The sequence below is a fragment of the Colias eurytheme genome, chromosome 30, assembly GCF_061535395.1.
Source record: "Colias eurytheme isolate Ceu_HAF_F1 chromosome 30, ilColEury1 Martin Lab GWU primary, whole genome shotgun sequence".
Classification (NCBI taxonomy): domain Eukaryota; kingdom Metazoa; phylum Arthropoda; class Insecta; order Lepidoptera; family Pieridae; genus Colias; species Colias eurytheme.
Genome location: NC_143009.1, coordinates 2,999,520 through 3,017,766, shown reverse-complemented (window position 1 = coordinate 3,017,766; position 18,247 = coordinate 2,999,520). Strand labels below are relative to the sequence as shown.

Sequence of the window (18,247 nt, the reverse complement as noted above, 5' to 3'; positions counted from 1 at the left end):
TCGGTTGTTTCAATATTATAAACAGACACTCCAATGTTATTTTTGGTATAGATAAATAAAAATAACGTTTTTCTTACAGAAACGGTATACGAGGCAGAATGAAGGCGGCCGTACACGATTTGCTCAAACAATACTTCCAAGTGGAGAGCAATTTCCAACTAGGTGAGTTAATTTAACGGGTTTATAACGTGCTTTATTTTTGAAATAATTTAGCAACGAGTTTAAATGTGTTTAATTTCTGAATTAGTGTAAAACAAAAAGAGCATGTGCCGAGCACACGTGACAGAAGTAAAACTTCTTTGGCAAGATTCAAAGATACCAAAATCGTCGCCTTACTCCATGACGTGACGGTATTCCCATGACACTTCGAAAATGGGTCGTTAATTATCTATTTTTAATTCAAATCAAATTCAAGACAAATTTGTCACACAAAATTTAAAGCTGTTTCAACGTATACACATTAAAATTTTTCTTTGTATACGTATTGATAGTTAAATTTTTGCAAAAAAAAAATTGAAATAGAAATAATTAATGTCTGTTCAACGGATTTTAATCTCTATTTATTCCGTGAAACAGTCGTAAATTTCCAGCTATGTTTCGAACAACATTAAACAATCATATTTTTTATTTTTTTTATTGAATTTTTCATACAAAAAAATAATTTATTTATTTATATTTCAGGTTCATATGACAAATGCGTGATGGCTCTACGCGACCGTTACAAGGAAGACATGCAATCTGTGGCTAATATTATATTCTCACATAATCAAGTGGCTAAAAAGAATCTTTTGGTGAGCAAAAGTTTATTTTTTACTAGCTGCACCCCGCGGTTTCATCCGCGTGTCTCCGCTCCTGTTGGTCTTAGCGTGATGATATATAGCCTATAGCCTTCGATGTTTTTACTAATGATGATGAAAATCGAATCACTCAGCGGGACTCGAACCCGCATCCTTCCACGCAAATCCGGGGCGGATGCTTGACCAATTCAGCCCCTCTTGACCCGCCAGAGCGATCGAATTTATTCTATTATTTCAGTTTTATGTGTTATTTTATGTTCTTAATAATAATAATGTATTCTAATATGTATTTTATGAGGGAAGAGGTTTGGACAAATAATAACCCATCGCGCTGGTCCAGTGCGTGTTGATGGGTGCGCAATAAGCCTGCTAACTCGGCCTGTGAACGCCACCGTTGGTGCCCTAAAGACACTCCTCCGCTGCCGCTCTAAGTAGACATCTTGCGCTGATGTGACTTTACCCACTAGACCTTAACGAGATAATATCACCCTGCAGCCCTAGTGAGCTTTTACCCTTGAATAATTCAAGTGTACGACAGTTTTTTGTCTTATCGAGGACGAAGGGAAGAGAGGCCTTTGCCCAGCAGTGGGACAGCCATGGCTGAATAATAATAAATAAATAAAATTTTAATAAATAATAAAATAATAAAAATAATAATAATGCCCCACAGGTAACAATGCTAATAGACCACCTATGGTCTAACGAGCCGGGTCTAACCGACGAACTAGCGGCCATACTCAACGAGCTCACATCGCTACACCGTGCGGAGCACAGCCGCGTGGCCTTGCGGGCTAGGCAGGTGATTAAATGACGAATATACATAAACAAACTCTTAAAAAAAAATTGGTTGTTTTTAAAGTAGGTATCGAGATGTTTACGTGATAACGTCTTATTGGTGGCAGCGCTCGAGATGAGACGGGAGATCGGTCCGTCTCTCTCTCGTTATACCTGCGATCGCGCTCGTGAGGTTTTGGTGTGACACAAGTTTCTGAACATGTCACCCGACTAAAACGATTTTAAAAACGTTATCACGTCAAAATCATCATTAATTTTTTGACATTTTATTTTTATTGTTTCCCCCTTATAACCTTTATTCAACAATATATTACAGGTGTTGATAGCAGCTCATCAACCAGCCTACGAATTGCGTCACAACCAAATGGAGTCGATATTCCTATCAGCAGTCGATATGTACGGACACGACTTTCACCCGGAGAATCTGCAGAAACTCATCCTTTCTGAGACATCCATTTTCGATATATTGCACGACTTCTTCTATCACACTAATGCGGCGGTGAGTTATCTTTATTTTTTATATAAAAAAATGCTCAAAATAAACAATTTTTTGTGCTAAAAATGTGTGTGTATTATAGAAATGGTAAAAAATAGGTAGGAATTTCTTAGAAATCAAATGAAAAAAAAGGAGAGTGTTTTTACATTTTTTATTTTCATCTTCCTAGTTAACAAAAAGTAATTGACAAAAACAATCATATGGACTAAGTTTAAATGACTGATTTTGAACAATTTTACAGGTTTTTTGTGCATGCATTTTTTTTTCATTCACCGGCCATACATATAGCCTTAATAGCGTAAAAAAAAAACTTAATTCAAATTATAATTCTTAATATTTATGAACGTAATAAAGTGTACATTGAATATGAAGTTTGCAGGATCTGAAACAAAATAATATTGGTTAAAAAACTTAACTTAAATTTACTGAAAGTTTTTTTATTACATACTAGCGGTCCGCCCCGGCTTCGCCCGTGGTACATATTTACGTTTACAGTTTACTCTACATAGGAACCATCCTCGTAATTCAAGGAATATTATAAAAAAAGAATTATCGAAATCGGTCCACCCGTTCACGCGTGATGCCTTGACCAAGGAAAATGGGTTTCATTTTTATATATATATAGATTTTATGACAAAAACTTACCGATACAAAGAGATCCATATCGAATATTAGTTTGTTGAACGCTGTTATTTCGAGTGGTATCTAAAAAGTAAATAAATATTATTCAATACTCAATTTAAATATAAATAAATAATCATTTATTTACACCATTATATTATGTTACAAAAACTTAATGGCCCAGGCTCCTAATATAGTTGTAAACTGTTTTTCAGGAGCCTGTGTTCACACTAATTTATATTACACTGTTACAATGGCGTATACACGAATTCATTCACTTTCATTTATTTATACAATTTTTACAAATATTGTAGATAAAAGAGCTTTAATTCGATGGAATTGACTACTTTGCTTACCAGACTAATATAGAAAAAAAAACAACGATTTTATACGAGTTTTTAAGCAAAATCCAATAAAATTTTGAATCGAACTCATTGCAAATTTTTATTCTCACAAAAACCTGTAGTCTAATTATTTAAATCACGATTTAAATCCGTTAAAAGTTACCAAAACTATACATAAAGGTATTTTACATTACCTGCGCTCTGGCAATCATAAATAGTACCATTTTTCGAATCGATATAATGTTGACTCGCTCCCAGTTTGCGCAGTATATTAGTGTAGCTGTTTCTAATGACTGTAATAAATAAATATTTTTCTTAAGTTAAACTTCTTTAGGCGCGTTGAGAGTAAAATTTCAAGGTCGCGTCATGGCAATACTGTCACGTCATAGGTAAGGCGACGATTTGGGTATCTTTGAATCTGGCCAAAGAAGTTTCACTTCTGACACGTGTGCTCGGCACACACGCTCTTTTTACATTATTTTCAGCAGTTCATAATTATGAAATACAGTCTGCCCTCAACTAAATAAATAGATTGTATTGTAATTTGCATATAAATATGAATATTGATAGTATTGACAATATAATATTTGTTTTAATCTTTCAAGATTTAATAATAAAAATATACACACCATGTGTTGTAGTTTAGCAGAATAACGACATGGCAGATAGATGTGCACTATGGTGCCAATTATGAATATAATGTATCGTAGATCGAGCTCGTATCCCTGAAAAATAACTTGTTTTACATACAATATATGATAGATATGAGTAGGTTGAGAAAATTAATTATTTTGCTGTCTCTTTTCGTCTCTTCTTATTTTTCCTTTTTGTCTCTCTTAACACTCAAAGAATACTTAAAACGTTATTTATAAGAATTCTTATGAATATTATAAATTGGAAAGTGTGTTTGTATGTTTGTCGTTCTTTTACGTCGCAATGGAGCAATTTCGTGATAATATTTAATGTCTGGATATAGTTAGGAGGCTGGAGGGAGTGGCATAATATTGGAATTTCTTTGACTACGCGGACGAGCTAGCAATTCATAATAATTTAATAGAACCCGACTTTCACACACTCTTTCTCTATCTTTCTCTTCTAATTTAATATCCTAACAGAACACGTACCTCAGTAATATGATACATACAGTTGCATATTTGTATCATGGTGGCAATTAGAATTATACCCAACCAAATGTTGAAGGTTTCTTGTATTAGTTCTACATATCTGTAACAAATTGAATTAATGTATTTACTTATTTCATATTATAATCTAACATAATAGATTATCTCAAATCGATAGAAATACATTTTATATCACATGTAAAAAGGGGAAATTTTATACCTTCTCAACTTAATAGCCATATTGACTATTTATTATTCGTGTGTATATTTAGTTCTTAATAAGCTAACAATTCATAACTCAAACTCAAACATTTATTTATTCAATTAGACTTCTTCTAGAAACACTTTTGAACGTCATTACATATTGTTAACATTTACCATCGATTCGGAAAGCAGTATCTATGGAGAAGAACTGGCAAGAAACTATATTTTTTCCAAATATACAAAGCTATTATTGAAATAAAAATATACCCACTTGAAAAGTCGATTCTGCTCCTTAATAACACCAACAATTTTTTCATGCATCTCCTCCACACTACTCGCTTTTAACGCATCCTCAAAAGCCTTGCAATACAGCTCCATTTTCAGACAAGCATGATTTATACTCAAGCCAAAGAAACCATCATACCCAGTAAAATTAATAACATATAGAATAGCACAGTAGAACATGTATACAAACATAATTTCAAAGTAGGGAGAGTTGAACCTATCTTCTGGGTCACCATACGGTTTCTGTAAATCGTGTATCATATACTTCGTAGGCTCGGATTTAAAGGTAAAGTTGTATATGTTTAAAGTGATTGCCATTATTGGAAACGTCATAACGCAAGATACGACGGTGATGGCCCAGCATTTTTCGCTGTATTTTAAGTTGTTTTTTATGCTAGCGTCTATGATGGCCTGGTAGTGGTCAGGCATGAAGTTGTAGGTACGGTAGTCGCGGTTTATTTCGTCGATTATTTGCATGCCAGTGATCTGTTTCATGTGCATTATTATTTGCTGGGAAGAGAAATTTATTATTATTGTAGAATGGTTGATTTTTGATATTCTTGAAACTTTTAATATTTATAAGCATTTTAATGCTATAATATAGAAAAAAATCGAAGTGTATGATGTTATCAATTAATGGGAGCAAGGACTATAATCTTTGTTTGGACTACGGGCACTAGAAAATTGAAAATAAAGTTTAAAATAAGTATTTTATTTTAAGTATGATAAATAAATATTCTTCTGTCGAGTTCGACTCTTTTTCTTTCATTATTTTCTTTTTATTCCTATATTTATACATTTTACCAAATAGGTACTACAAATACAACTAAAAACTAATATATAATATATTGACGGAATAACTTCAAAAAACAGTATATCAAGTCAATGTTTAAACATGATATTTTATAGTAATTGATATCATATACCTTCGAAAAACTCCCCAGAAATGGTCCAACGACAGTACTATGGCGTATGATGTTCACAAAATCACGTCGCATAAAACATTTGTACATGTCGATAAATATTAGTAATGATACAGGGGCTATTGATAATAGGAGTGCAACTGTAAAAGAAAATTGAGTTAACAAGTTTAAATAGAGGATGGAATAGGTTTATATGATGAAAAATTATTTCATAGTATCATGTTGTCTTCAAAATTTTAGTCTATGTGAAAAAAATACAATTTTCGGTTGGCCTTAGTTATTGAAAGACATGGTTAGGTGCTATATTGTGAACTAAAAAGTATACAGGTAAATTAGCTTGGAGAAATTTTTGCGTTTGTAGTAGTGTATGGTCAGCAAATAAAAAAAAACAACATTTTATTTTTAGTTTTTATTCAAGTATATAATATTAGTATTATTAATATTTTATTAGTTCCAAACATTACAAGCAGTGCCGATTTTTACTTCAGTGAAGACGTGTATGAATTAGGTGTTCTCCGGCCAAAAATGTAAACCACGGTAAAAGTGAAACTGTTCGAACGGTTCCGAACACTGCTTTGTGTAGCGCATGTCGCGTGACGGTCGGCTGCCGAGTAGGTATACCTAATGCACCTTACTTGTTTTTATAATATTTCTTTTTTATATCAGTGAGAATATTATGCTTGCTTATTTACGTAATTTATTTTTGTATATTTCATTAAAAACCTGAGATTCGCTCCTAGTTTTACATTGATTATTTTTTTTTAATTTAGTAATTCCCTGTAAAATTTTAAGTAAATTAATTAAATTATACTTCACAAGATATCTATATACTTACAAACAGCTACAACTCGAATATTACTCAACTTAGGGTTGGGATACACGAACCCAACGACCATCATGAATGATATTATCCTGTACGTTGAGGAGAATGTTTTGTATTTATACCCATCGTTTGCTAAAACAAGACAAATGTACCATAAATAAATTAATATGAGTATATACCTCAAACACTAAAAATTTTAGTTGGAAAAAAAAAATCCTTGAATACAAACGCCGGACTTCAAAAGTAAACTTTTTATTTATAATTGTGCATACAATAAGCTTATTTTTTATAATAATTCTACTTTGTTTCGTTATAGTACTCACATGGGATATAATCTTTTATTTCTGACATTTTATTTAAAAAAAGAGCGGGCAGCCTTCATGTGTGAAAAGAAAAAGTTTAACCGTGAAAGTATCTTTAAATATTCGCAGACATATAATTAGGAAAATATGAAAAAAATATGTAGAACAAGGAATAATTACATAATGACCAAATTAATTCAATGACTGTTAATCATTGAACTTAATTTTATAGCATTAAGGTTCAGGTTCACTTATACTTCTTTTTTTATATCGTTTTTTTGCCTCCATGTGTAGTGGTTTTCATATATTTTTATTTGTGTTGCTATTTCGATTAATAACAATTCATAAAGTAATTTTAATAAAATGTTAGTGCACTAAATATTTCAATATCATATAACTTCATTTGAATCCGACGAAACCGTCTACAGACAATTAATATGATTTATTTTAATAATTGGACATCTCTTCGTTTCATCTCATAAATATTGATTTATTTTTCTTTTTTTATTTCACTTTGTTGTGCTAGTATACAAATACGTCTCTAAAACTAAAACTTATAGCATATCAATATTGCCTATATTTTTTAAAGTAATAAAAAAAGCAGTTAGTATATTTTTTTTATTCGATTATAAATCACGGTGGTATTTATTACCTTGCGCAAAATTATGAAACGCATCATTCCATTGCACACATGATTGTATATAATTATTAAAGAAAAAAGTGCCTTGGTCGACCAATTTTCAACTTCTCATAATTAATTTGAATTGTTCTTAAATTACTGCTTATTAATACCACTAGTTAATGCTTGTGACTTCGTGCATATGAATTTAAATGACCTGCAAAACTGAATTCGTATATCTATAAATTACTGCAATAGACTTTTGTACAGATTTTTTTACAACCTCTGATTTATAAATTTCCTATAGTAAAAACTGTCTTTAATTTTGTGTGAATGATAATTAAAGGAATTTTAATTGTTACTTTGTTCAATGAAAGTACTGTATTTATAAAACAACTAGCGGTCCGCCCCGGCTTCGCCCGTGGTACATGTTTATGTTTTTTTTGCGTAAGAACCATCCTTGGACTTCGATAAACATAAAAAAAAAGAATTATCGAAATCAGTTCTGCCGTTCACACGTGATGCCGTGACAACGCGAAACGAGTTTCATTTATATATATAGAAGATGTAATAAATGAGCCCATATCTCCATGTTTATCAGCCATCTGGTTTCCATATCACAAGCGAAAGGTTAATATGGGATCAGATCGTGCCGTGTGTGAAAATTGTCCTGAAATATTTATTTATTTATATTTATATATTTATTTGATATTTTCGTACAGGTATGCAATGCATCCCTAGAAGTATACGTACGTCGTGCGTACACGTCGTACGACATTACGTGCTTGCAGCATTTGGCTTTGTCTGGTGAATTGGGAGTCGTACATTTCCAATTTATACTGCCCACTGGACATCCTAATAGGTGAGTGTAGTATTATAAGTGTATAATGTATAGAACATTGTTATGTATGTTATGTACGATAGTTAAAATGTACGTAAGAAAATAATCATATTTATTATTATTTTGAATTTTGTACAATGTGTCATTCTAAAATGCACAGTATCAATCTGCCAATCAGAGATCACTTCGTGTATCTTAAACACTTCATTATAAATTTAAATGCATTTTTTTCTATAGTATCTACATCATCAATCGAATGTTCATTCTACAATTAAACGTTCCCCTATACAGGGTGTAATCGTTAAGTGTGCACAGTTTCTCGTTTTATTTTTTTAAATTTATTATGGCCATTTTACTCATTAGGTTAAGTACTTTCGATATCAGTTTAAAGTTTTTTGATTTCTGCAATAGTTACGGAATAATCGCTTGTGCACACTTAACGATTACACCCTGTATATATCGATCGTTTATTTAAAAACTACACCTGTTCTACAATAGGATACCAATCAGCCAATCAGAGGTCACTTCACACGTCTTACTTCTTCTTTCTAAAATCAAACGTCTCTTTAGGATACCAATCAGCCAATCAGAGATCGAACTAGCCTCCGCGGCAGACGCGGAAGGTGTTCCCGCTGAACTATCCACGGCCGCACAACGCAAGTGTCACCATCGAACCGGTGCACTAGCCGCGTTCGATTCGTTCGAACACTTTGTAGAATACGCGGACGAACTGCTCGATCTGGTACATGACTTCGCCAGCACGGCTAGTGTGAGGCGCGAGGTTAGTGTTGTACACACACACGGACACATGTACACACACACAAACACATGTACACACACACACACATGTACACACACACGCGCGCTTAGGCCGATTGCAGAGCTTCACCGACCATCAGTGCGTACGTCAGTCGCGCTTGTCATATGTATAGAAATTCATAAAACCGTTCATAGCTAGACCGACCATAATAATTTCCATACATATGACAAGCGCGACTGACGCACGCACTGATGGTCGGTGAAGCTCTGCAACCGGCCTTACGCATAAACACACGCACATACGCACACATGCACGCACACACGCACGCACTATACGCAAAATATACAAAACATAAAATTAAATATTGTAATGTATAAAATGACGGTAATAATTCTTTACGAAAAGGTCGATCTGACAATTTCTAAATAGATTTACAATTTAAGTTATTTATTGAATATCGCCACACAACCTGAATAAGTTTAAGAATAAAATGAACCCTTTATAAATTTTTAAAGCATATAATTCCATCCACAAGGCGATTCGAAAAATTTATACATATTTATAAAATATTGAATGCTTTTAAACTAAAATATCAAATTCAAGATATTTATCTGTTTTTCAGGACTTACAAGCGCTCCAAGAAGGCAGTGAAAGTCGAGACAGTACTAGTATCAATGTGGGCACTGATTATAATAAGATCGTCGAAGATGATGTGGTAAGAAATTTTTATTTAAATATATCTGTATGAAATAGAAATGTTTGCAAAATAAAAACAAAATTCAAATTTTAAAATTTCTATATTAGGTGAAATACAGTTGAACTACTGGAGGTATGTTTTAATAGTTGTTAAGATTCTGAAGTTAAAATTAATTGTTTGATAGCACTTTTGCTCTGGAAGTGATTCTAATTCTTTGTTTTAGTTTTGAGTGAGATCTCTATTTTTGTGATAAGTGCATGGTGTTTTCAATTTAATAGCGAAAATGCTGCATTACTATATAAAACACAAATATGGCAATGTGTCTTTATTAATTTATACTAAAACTAGCTTTCCGCCCGCGGCTTCGCCCGCTTTGTCTAAAACCTAATAAATAATATGTATACTAAAACCATCCTCTTGAATCACTGTATCTATTAAAAAACCGCATCAAAATCCGTTGCGTAATTTTAAAGATTTAAGCATACATAGGGATATAGGGACAGAAAAAGCGACTTTGTTTTATACTATGTAGTGAATTGTTTATAAATATGTATGGTTGGTGTAATTATTTTTCTTTCTTTCTTTTATTTTGCTCTTGTTCTTTGCTCTAGCCACTCGAACCGATACACATATTAATGATCGGTATTCGAGACGCGGGTGAGACAGACGACGGTGCGGTTTCCCGCCGTTTCGGCCATTTCTGTAGAGTTCATGCGCGTGAATTGCATCAGAAAAGGATACGCAGGATTACCTTCATGTTGCTTATCAAGTGAGTGTAATGTGGCCAATTAGCCATAATTGACTTTGTCACTTCTAACGCGCGCACGCGCATACTATAAATCAGTATCGATTTGTTTATTGACGTGACAACGTCTCATAATTCGATAAAGCTGGCTGCACGCACGAAAAAACATGACTCATGCGGCGTTACCTCGCTCTGAGGCATTCCATGTAAGGCTTGAAGAAGCTCGATCAGTATTTTCTTAAGACGTTGTCACGTTCTACTAACGTCAGTAAACCGACTTTAAAGACAACCAATTTTTTATGTTCAGAGTACTAATACCAATCAAATCTTAAAATTACTAATTTCGGTCATTATTACAATAAATATTTAATCGTAATTGAAAAAAGTTACGCAATTGTACAATTCTAACAAAACGAAATAATATATTATTTTATGCCCGTCGTTACAAGGTTACGTTGTTGAATTTTAGTAAATTGTCAAATATTACCTATTAAAATTACTCCAGTTGGCATTTCTAATTGTTTTAGGGCTGATTTTTCAATCATTGGTTAAAACTTATTCGTCGAATAACGTATTAAACTACCATTTCAAAAATATTTTCTTCTTGCCTTTCTTTGACAGGTGACATTTTAATGTTATCGTGTAATACTTTATTGGACGGGTAAGTTTTAACTAAGGATTGAAAAATCGGGCCTTAAACAAACATCTTATTTTGTTGTTTGTTAAATTATACCATTGTATGTAATGTATACCAATGTATTAATTATACCATTTTTAACTTTACAGACGTCAATTCCCCAAGTTCTTCACGTACCGCGCACGCAACGAGTTCAAAGAGGACACGATATACCGTCACCTTGAACCGGCCTCCGCGTTCCAGCTGGAGCTGTACCGCATGAGGAGCTACGAGCTGGAGGCGCTGCCCACCAGCAACCAGAAGATGCACCTGTACTTGGGCAAGGCGAAGGTGAGTAGATGGAGTAATTACTCCTGGAGTAATTGCTCCTGGAGAAATATTCTCCAAGAGCAACTGCATTAGATACAGAAGCAACTGTACCAGGAACAACTGCAGCTGGAGTTATTACTCCTGAAATAACTGCCTTAGAACAAGTACAATAAATAAAAATAAACAATCGCAATAGCCTATAAAAAGATCGTCTAAAATGTCCGAGTGGAATTGTATGAAACATTAATTGAAATTAACACCTTATTTCGTAGCAGTAATGTTCAAAGTCAAATACACAGGAAATTTATTTTTAACAGGTAAAGAAAGGTCAGGAAGTGACCGACTATCGATTCTTCATACGTTCCATCATCAGGCACCAAGATTTGATCACCAAGGAAGCTAGTTTTGAATATCTGCAGAATGAGGGAGAAAGGTAATATAGTTGTGTATTATTTTATTTAAAATTTAGGAAAATGCGGAGTTATTTTTTATGTTTTGGATACTTTTGCATGGGTATTTTCTGATGATAAGATTTTTTTTAAAAGGGAGGTAGAAATATTTTTAAACATACATGTTATATGACCATATTTTTGGGAAAAGTAGCTGACTTTTACGTACTGACTTTTAGTGAAAGCGAACGTAGAAAAATAAAGACGCATTGGGAAACTATTATTTTAATTATAAAAATTTACCGCTTTATAGAAAGATAGAGTAAGTTATAATCAAATAAATCTCTTAAAAAACTTCAAAATAAGTTAAATGATAGAAAAACCTTAACAATCTACAAAGCTTTAAATATATGGGGCATTTCACGCGAAGCGGACACAGATTTCAGGGTGATGTTTCAGATTTCGGTTATATTTTAGTATGTTACACCTGTATATATCCTCGGTATGTATACGAAATATTTTTGCATTTAGAAGCTTAGTTTTCAAAATACAGGTCTTTGAAGATGTCAGTAAGCGTGAGGTATGGGCGACTTCGAATGTAATTATCAGTTCAAGAAAAGTAATTTTTAAATAAATTGATGACTGAATAATATACCCCATTAAATAAACTTTTTATCCTCATATTTTAAATTTCGAATTTATATTTAAATTCCTTAGAAAAATAAAAAAATATTTTTCTTTGTCATTTTTTACAAACTTTGCGTATTATTAATTTTTTTTAAGATCATTAAATAAATAGCTTATATTATGCTTAAACTTCATGCAAAGTTCTACAGTGGTCATCGCAGTAGTTTAGAAGCTACATGTATTATAATGTCGAAGCGCGGCAATATCCCCATACTAGCGCCTAGTTGGTTAGCGCACCGTACTGCAGTATTTATCTCACTATAGTTATTTAATAACACCGTTTCAGGTTTAAATAAGGTTTTATAGTGGTAAATAACAAGCAAGAAAATATTACTTTTGTTTTCTTAAAAAAAAAATTATTCTGTAAAGTAATATGACATTTTTACGACTTTGAATACGTATATCTCGTCAATTATTAATTTTAGCATAAAACTTATTTATAAACCTTCAATTAATTTTTAAAGACCTATCTGTTGACACCTCATTTAATTCAAATTTCTCGAATTTATTTTTTGTCCCCGTTTCTATGCATATTGCAGTGCGTCGCGCTAGGCGCTAGTATGGGGATATTGCCGTGCTTCGACATTATAATACATGTAGCTTCTAAACTACTGCGATGACCACTCTAGAACTTTGCATGAAGTTTAAGCATAATATAAGCCATTTATTTAATGATCTTAAAAAAATTTAAAAATACGCAAAGTTTGTAAAAAATGACAAAGAAAAATATTTTTTTATTTTTCTAAGGAATTTAAATATAAATTCGAAATTAGAAATATGGGATAAAAAGTTTATTTAATGGGGTATATTATTCAGTCATCAATTTATTTAAAAATTAATTTTCATGAACTGATAATTACATTCGAAGTCCCCCATACCTCGCGCTTACTGACATCTTCAAAGACCTGTATTTTGAAAACTAAGCTTCTAAATGCAAAAATATTTCGTATACATACCGAGGATATATACAGGTGTAACATACTAAAATATAACCGAAATCTGAAACCTCACCCTGAAAACTGTGTCCGCTTCGCGTGAAATGCCCCATATAAAAAACTAACTGTAAAATTGGCAATTCACAAATAATTAAATCTATATACTAATATTATAAAGCTGAAGAGTTTGTTTGTTTGTTTGAACGCGCTAATCTCGGGAACTACTGGTCCGATTTGAAAAATTCTTTCGGTGTTAGATAGCCCATTTATCGAGGAAGGCTATAGGCTATATATCATCACGCTTAGACCAACAAGAGCGGAGCAATGCGGGTGAAACCGCGGGGCACAGCTAGTTATAATATATTACTTTTATTTCAGAGTGCTCTTGGAAGCAATGGACGAGCTTGAAGTAGCTTTCTCACACCATTTGGCGAAACGAACGGACTGTAACCACATTTTCTTGAATTTCGGACCAACTATACTTATTGATCCTGCTAAGGTCAGTTTATAAAACTAGAAAATTATAGAAGAAAATGCTGCAATAATGTTTTTTCATATAGTATATTCTCTATGTTGAGAATTTGGTCGATATCAGGAAATTATTTCTTACAATCGCATATGAAGGTATATGATATGTATAACAACATATTTTAAAGTATTTTATTAAATGGAGAATCTTAAAAATTATAACTGCAATGTATTGGCACTCAGTAGAATAAATAAAACAAAGATTAAAACTTTATAAGAAATAATTAATTTCTTGACTTTTTATTTTTTTTTTAAATATTCAAAATCCTTAAAATTCTTCAGCCTATCTTAAATTATGAATCGTGTAAGACGACTAATATTTACTTAACGTTTTCTTAAATGATTTCCTTATATAAAATACAAATATATATTACAATATAATAATATTTCGCAGATTGAAGAATCCGTACTTGGCATGGTAATGAGGTACGGACCAAGGTTGTGGAAACTGAGAGTTTTACAAGCCGAAATTAGATTCACTTTGAGAGTTGGTAAGTTTTTTTACAATAAGTTATTTTTTTGCATGTTTTTCTTTGTGAAGTAAACTGAGAAAATTGAAACTAAAATTCGTTTAAAAATAATATTGGCAGAATATTATTTTTGAGGAATAAATATACACTATTATTATTATTTTTTTTTTATTTATCAGATGACTCCCTGAAATTTATTTAAGTCTGTGTGTTTTATAGCGTATATTCTATATACTTTACTGTTAGAATTCTGTTTATTTACAACTAGCTGTGCCCCGCGGTTTTACCCGCATTTTCCGCTCCTTTTCGTCTTAGCTTGATTTATTTTTTATTTTATTTTATTTTGGTACAGTAACTATGATATATAGCCTATAGTCTTCCTCGATAATTGGGCTATCTAACACTTAGTAGTTCATGAGATTAGTTCATTCAAACAAGCAAACAAACAAACTCTTTAGCTTTATAATGTATCATACATTTACATTCAGGTCCTGGACTACCAACGAAGAATATTCGTCTCTGTCTGGCCAACGGTTCCGGGTATACACTGGACATATCTACATATGAAGAGGTTTCAGATCCTAAGACTGGTGTGGTGAGTTTAATTATATGTATTTTATTTAAAAAAATAGCGTGGTATATACTAATAATTTATTTAGGGTACGATATTAATTTAAATTTTAACAAACAAATAATGTGTTATACTTACTTTATTCTTATAAGTATGTAATTAACGAACATGACATTTTTTTATTCACTGCACTGTGATAACCAAACATTAGAAATTTTTATATATTTTTGTGTATACGTATATGTAACCATTTACAAGACCTATTTAAGAGTTAATTTTTATTGTTGTTTTTAACTTGAGTTTAAATTTCTGTCGTATGTTTAGATTTACCTTGATAAGTAATAAATTCCTTCTCTTTTCATTCCTCTCTCTTTTTCATCTTTACTAATCTAAATAAACTGATATATAATATTATTCCGCATTTCAGATAATATTCCAATCATACGGCCCTAAACAGGGACCAATGCACGGTTTGCCGATTTCAACTCCATATGTAACTAAGGATTACTTGCAGCAAAAGAGGTTTTTGGTTAGTATTTTTTGTATGTATGTTCTGCTTGATCTCAGAAAGGAGTGGACTAATATATGTGAATTTGATTTCCTGAAGAGACTAATAATCTTTTTGTAGAATTTAAAGATTTTAACTGATTTTAAACGCGATTAATCTAAATAAGTATATAACTAAAAGGTAACTGACTGACTGACTGACTGACAGTGAAAATATTACTATTCAAATGTGTTATGTTTTTCACAAAAAGAGACCATGAATCTATTTATGCCTTATTTTTGACATGGAATTAAATTCAAAATACCCAGTTTATCTAATGGCGTAATAACTTTATATTTGCTATTTCTAACCGACTTCAAAAGAAGGGAGATGGTTCTCAATTCGGCCGGTATATTTTTTTTGCTTTTATTTCAATTTTTTTAAGAAGAAAACCATGTATCTTTTATATATACTGTTCTTGCCATCCTTTTCTCTATTTATAAAAAAAATCAATATTTTTATTTATTTTTTCTTACAGGCAACGTCGCAGGGCACAACATACGTATACGACATTCCAGACATGTTCCGACAAGCGGTTGAAAAGCAATGGAAGGAATATATCGAAGAGGGCATGGTTGATGGTAAGTTTGGAACAAATCCATACTATTAATTAATTAATTAATTAATTAATATATATATAATATTATAAATGCGAAAGTAACTCTGTCTGTCTGTCCGTTACTCAATCACGCCTAAACTACTGAACCAATTTTCATGAAATTTGGTATGGACATATTTTGATATCCGAGAAAGGACATACTACTTTTTATCCCGGGAACATGACCCGGAAATCCCACGGGAACGGGAACTATACTCATGAATGAGATTGTATATTTGTGACTTGATTTTTATAATGTATGTTATAATAAATTTTGAAATTTGTATTGTTTAATGAATAATGTGAATGAATGACAAATAAGTTGGACACTGATTATAGATATGTAATAAAATAATTTGCACGCTGTTATATAACGGCTAAATATGCTGTAATATTATATTGTAAGTTATAACACCCTAAAATACCATGTTTAAATGCAAATAAAGGATTTATTTATTTATGCGGGTTTTTCTTTGACTGCGCAGTCGAAGCCGCGGGCGGAAACCTGTTAGACATGACGGTATTGCCACGACACTACTTTCACTTACGAAGTTTCACTTCAACAAACTGACAAACAAACAAATTTAAACCATAAACCATACATTACAGGACCTCAACCAGACAATGTTATAAGTCTAGTCGAGTTGGTTTTGGATAATGATGGCGAGAGACGACTGGTGGAGGTCACTAGGTTACCGGGACAGAATACTGTGAGTATATGTGTAATTTATTTATTTATTTTTCGTTTAAAATACGTGTATATACCATTGAGAAATTATTACTACGTATGGAGGAGACACCACGAACAAAATCTGTGCGCCATTTTTTTGCTCTAAGTTTTAAAAATTATTATCTAGTTAGGTACTTACCGATGAAAAGTTATGTAAGTCACTTTTCCGTATTATTTGTGTTATTTGTGCAATATTACGATATTGCACAAATAACACAAATAATACGTTACACACACGAAGGCATATTTGATGCGTTTCACTTTAAAACAAATAAAAAATCGGCCCGTAATCCAATATTTTTTATATTTGCAGGTTGGCATGGTAGCATGGCGGTTAACCCTTTTCACGCCGGAATACCCAGATGGTCGAGATATTATCCTCATAGCGAATGACCTAACACATTATATGGGGTCGTTTGGACCCCTGGAAGATTGGGTGTACTTTAGGGCGTCCGAATATGCAAGGGAGTTGAAGATACCTAGGGTAAGTTGGAGGAAAAAATAAGTTGTATGGTTGTTAGTTTGTCCGTATCACCTCTATGAAGTTGAAATTTTACTGAAATCTGGTCACTTAAAATGGTTCAATCTTGCCACACTTAATTTTAGTTTATGAATACGTTTTGCCAGACTATTCTTTTGTTTGTTTTATAAAGCACATATTTTTTTTCTTATTTCAACTAGATAACAATTATTAATTAACAGCTGTTTTGGAGCTCACAAAACATACACGTTTATTTTATAAATTTGCAAAAATATAATCCTAATAAGAATATATTATAAACGAAACGAAAGAAACGAGTTTGCTGCTGTAAACTCAATTAAAAGATTTCATTTATTGCACTGAGTTTCTTTTTAACCGACTTCAAAGAAAAGGAAGAGGTTATCAATTCGGCCGGTATATTTTTTTTTCATAACTTTGTTCACAGCTATTTTAACATAAACTATCATATTCTATCGCATAATTTTATACTTATATCATATATGTACTTGCAAAAAATCTATATATTATAGATATATATAAAACTTAAAGGTGACTGATATAGTGATTTATCAACGCACAGCCCAAACCACTGGACGTATCGGGCTGAAATTTGGCATGCAGGTAGATGTCATAACGTAGGTATCCCCTGAGGATTTTAGAAAATTCATCCCCTAAAGGGGTATAATAGGGGATGAAAGATTGTACGATGAAAATTTATCTTTGCGGGCAACAGCTAGTATTAATATAAACTTTATATTACAGGTATACGTGAGCGTTAACTCCGGGGCCCGTATCGGAGTCGCCGAGGAAGTAAAGGCGGAGTTCAAAGTAGCGTGGGTCGACCCTGAGAGGCCCGAACGGGGCTTCCGGTACTTATACCTGAGCCCTGAAGCGTTTTCCCGCTTGGGGCCCCAGGGCTCCGTGAAAACGCAGCTTATAGACGATGAAGGGGAGGCGCGGTATAGGATTACTGATATTATTGGTAAGCTTGG

General features: G+C 32.5%; 2 protein-coding genes across 2 annotated transcripts in view; one reads left to right on the top strand and one right to left on the bottom strand.

The window, feature by feature from the left end:
* Nucleotides 1-18,247, top strand: part of ACC (acetyl-CoA carboxylase) — a 55,040-nt gene that overhangs the window by 26,186 nt on the left and 10,607 nt on the right. The window contains exons 23-40 of the mRNA XM_090118630.1: nt 80-162; nt 682-791; nt 1,468-1,596; nt 1,909-2,091; nt 8,053-8,192; nt 8,742-8,952; nt 9,554-9,646; nt 10,240-10,397; nt 11,160-11,340; nt 11,637-11,752; nt 13,709-13,829; nt 14,253-14,349; nt 14,817-14,923; nt 15,327-15,428; nt 15,925-16,027; nt 16,654-16,754; nt 17,088-17,258; nt 18,018-18,237. Of these exons, the coding sequence (XP_089974756.1) occupies nt 80-162; nt 682-791; nt 1,468-1,596; nt 1,909-2,091; nt 8,053-8,192; nt 8,742-8,952; nt 9,554-9,646; nt 10,240-10,397; nt 11,160-11,340; nt 11,637-11,752; nt 13,709-13,829; nt 14,253-14,349; nt 14,817-14,923; nt 15,327-15,428; nt 15,925-16,027; nt 16,654-16,754; nt 17,088-17,258; nt 18,018-18,237 (2,426 nt within the window). The remainder of the gene's footprint in view (nt 1-79; nt 163-681; nt 792-1,467; nt 1,597-1,908; nt 2,092-8,052; nt 8,193-8,741; nt 8,953-9,553; nt 9,647-10,239; nt 10,398-11,159; nt 11,341-11,636; nt 11,753-13,708; nt 13,830-14,252; nt 14,350-14,816; nt 14,924-15,326; nt 15,429-15,924; nt 16,028-16,653; nt 16,755-17,087; nt 17,259-18,017; nt 18,238-18,247) is intronic.
* Nucleotides 2,426-6,500, bottom strand: LOC149895751 (odorant receptor 13a-like). The gene is made up of 8 exons (XM_090118629.1): nt 6,422-6,500; nt 5,590-5,726; nt 4,650-5,173; nt 4,178-4,277; nt 3,683-3,778; nt 3,248-3,346; nt 2,734-2,793; nt 2,426-2,470 (listed from the first exon to the last, which is right to left on the bottom strand). Exons 1-8 carry the CDS (start codon nt 6,483-6,485, stop codon nt 2,426-2,428), a joined length of 1,125 nt encoding a protein of 374 aa, XP_089974755.1. The 5' UTR covers nt 6,486-6,500.

Excerpts from the sequence above, each read along its gene's own strand:
- LOC149895751 (XM_090118629.1), bottom strand. The coding sequence starts at position 6,485 with ATGATGGTCGTTGGGTTCGTGTATCCCAACCCTAAGTTGAGTAATATT. Across the intron at positions 3,779-4,177 it reads GTATGTATCATATTACTGAG|GGATACGAGCTCGATCTACG; the intron begins GTACGTGTTCTG and ends GTTATTTTTCAG. Across the intron at positions 2,471-2,733 it reads ATATGGATCTCTTTGTATCG|ATCCTGCAAACTTCATATTC; the intron begins GTAAGTTTTTGT and ends ATTTTGTTTCAG.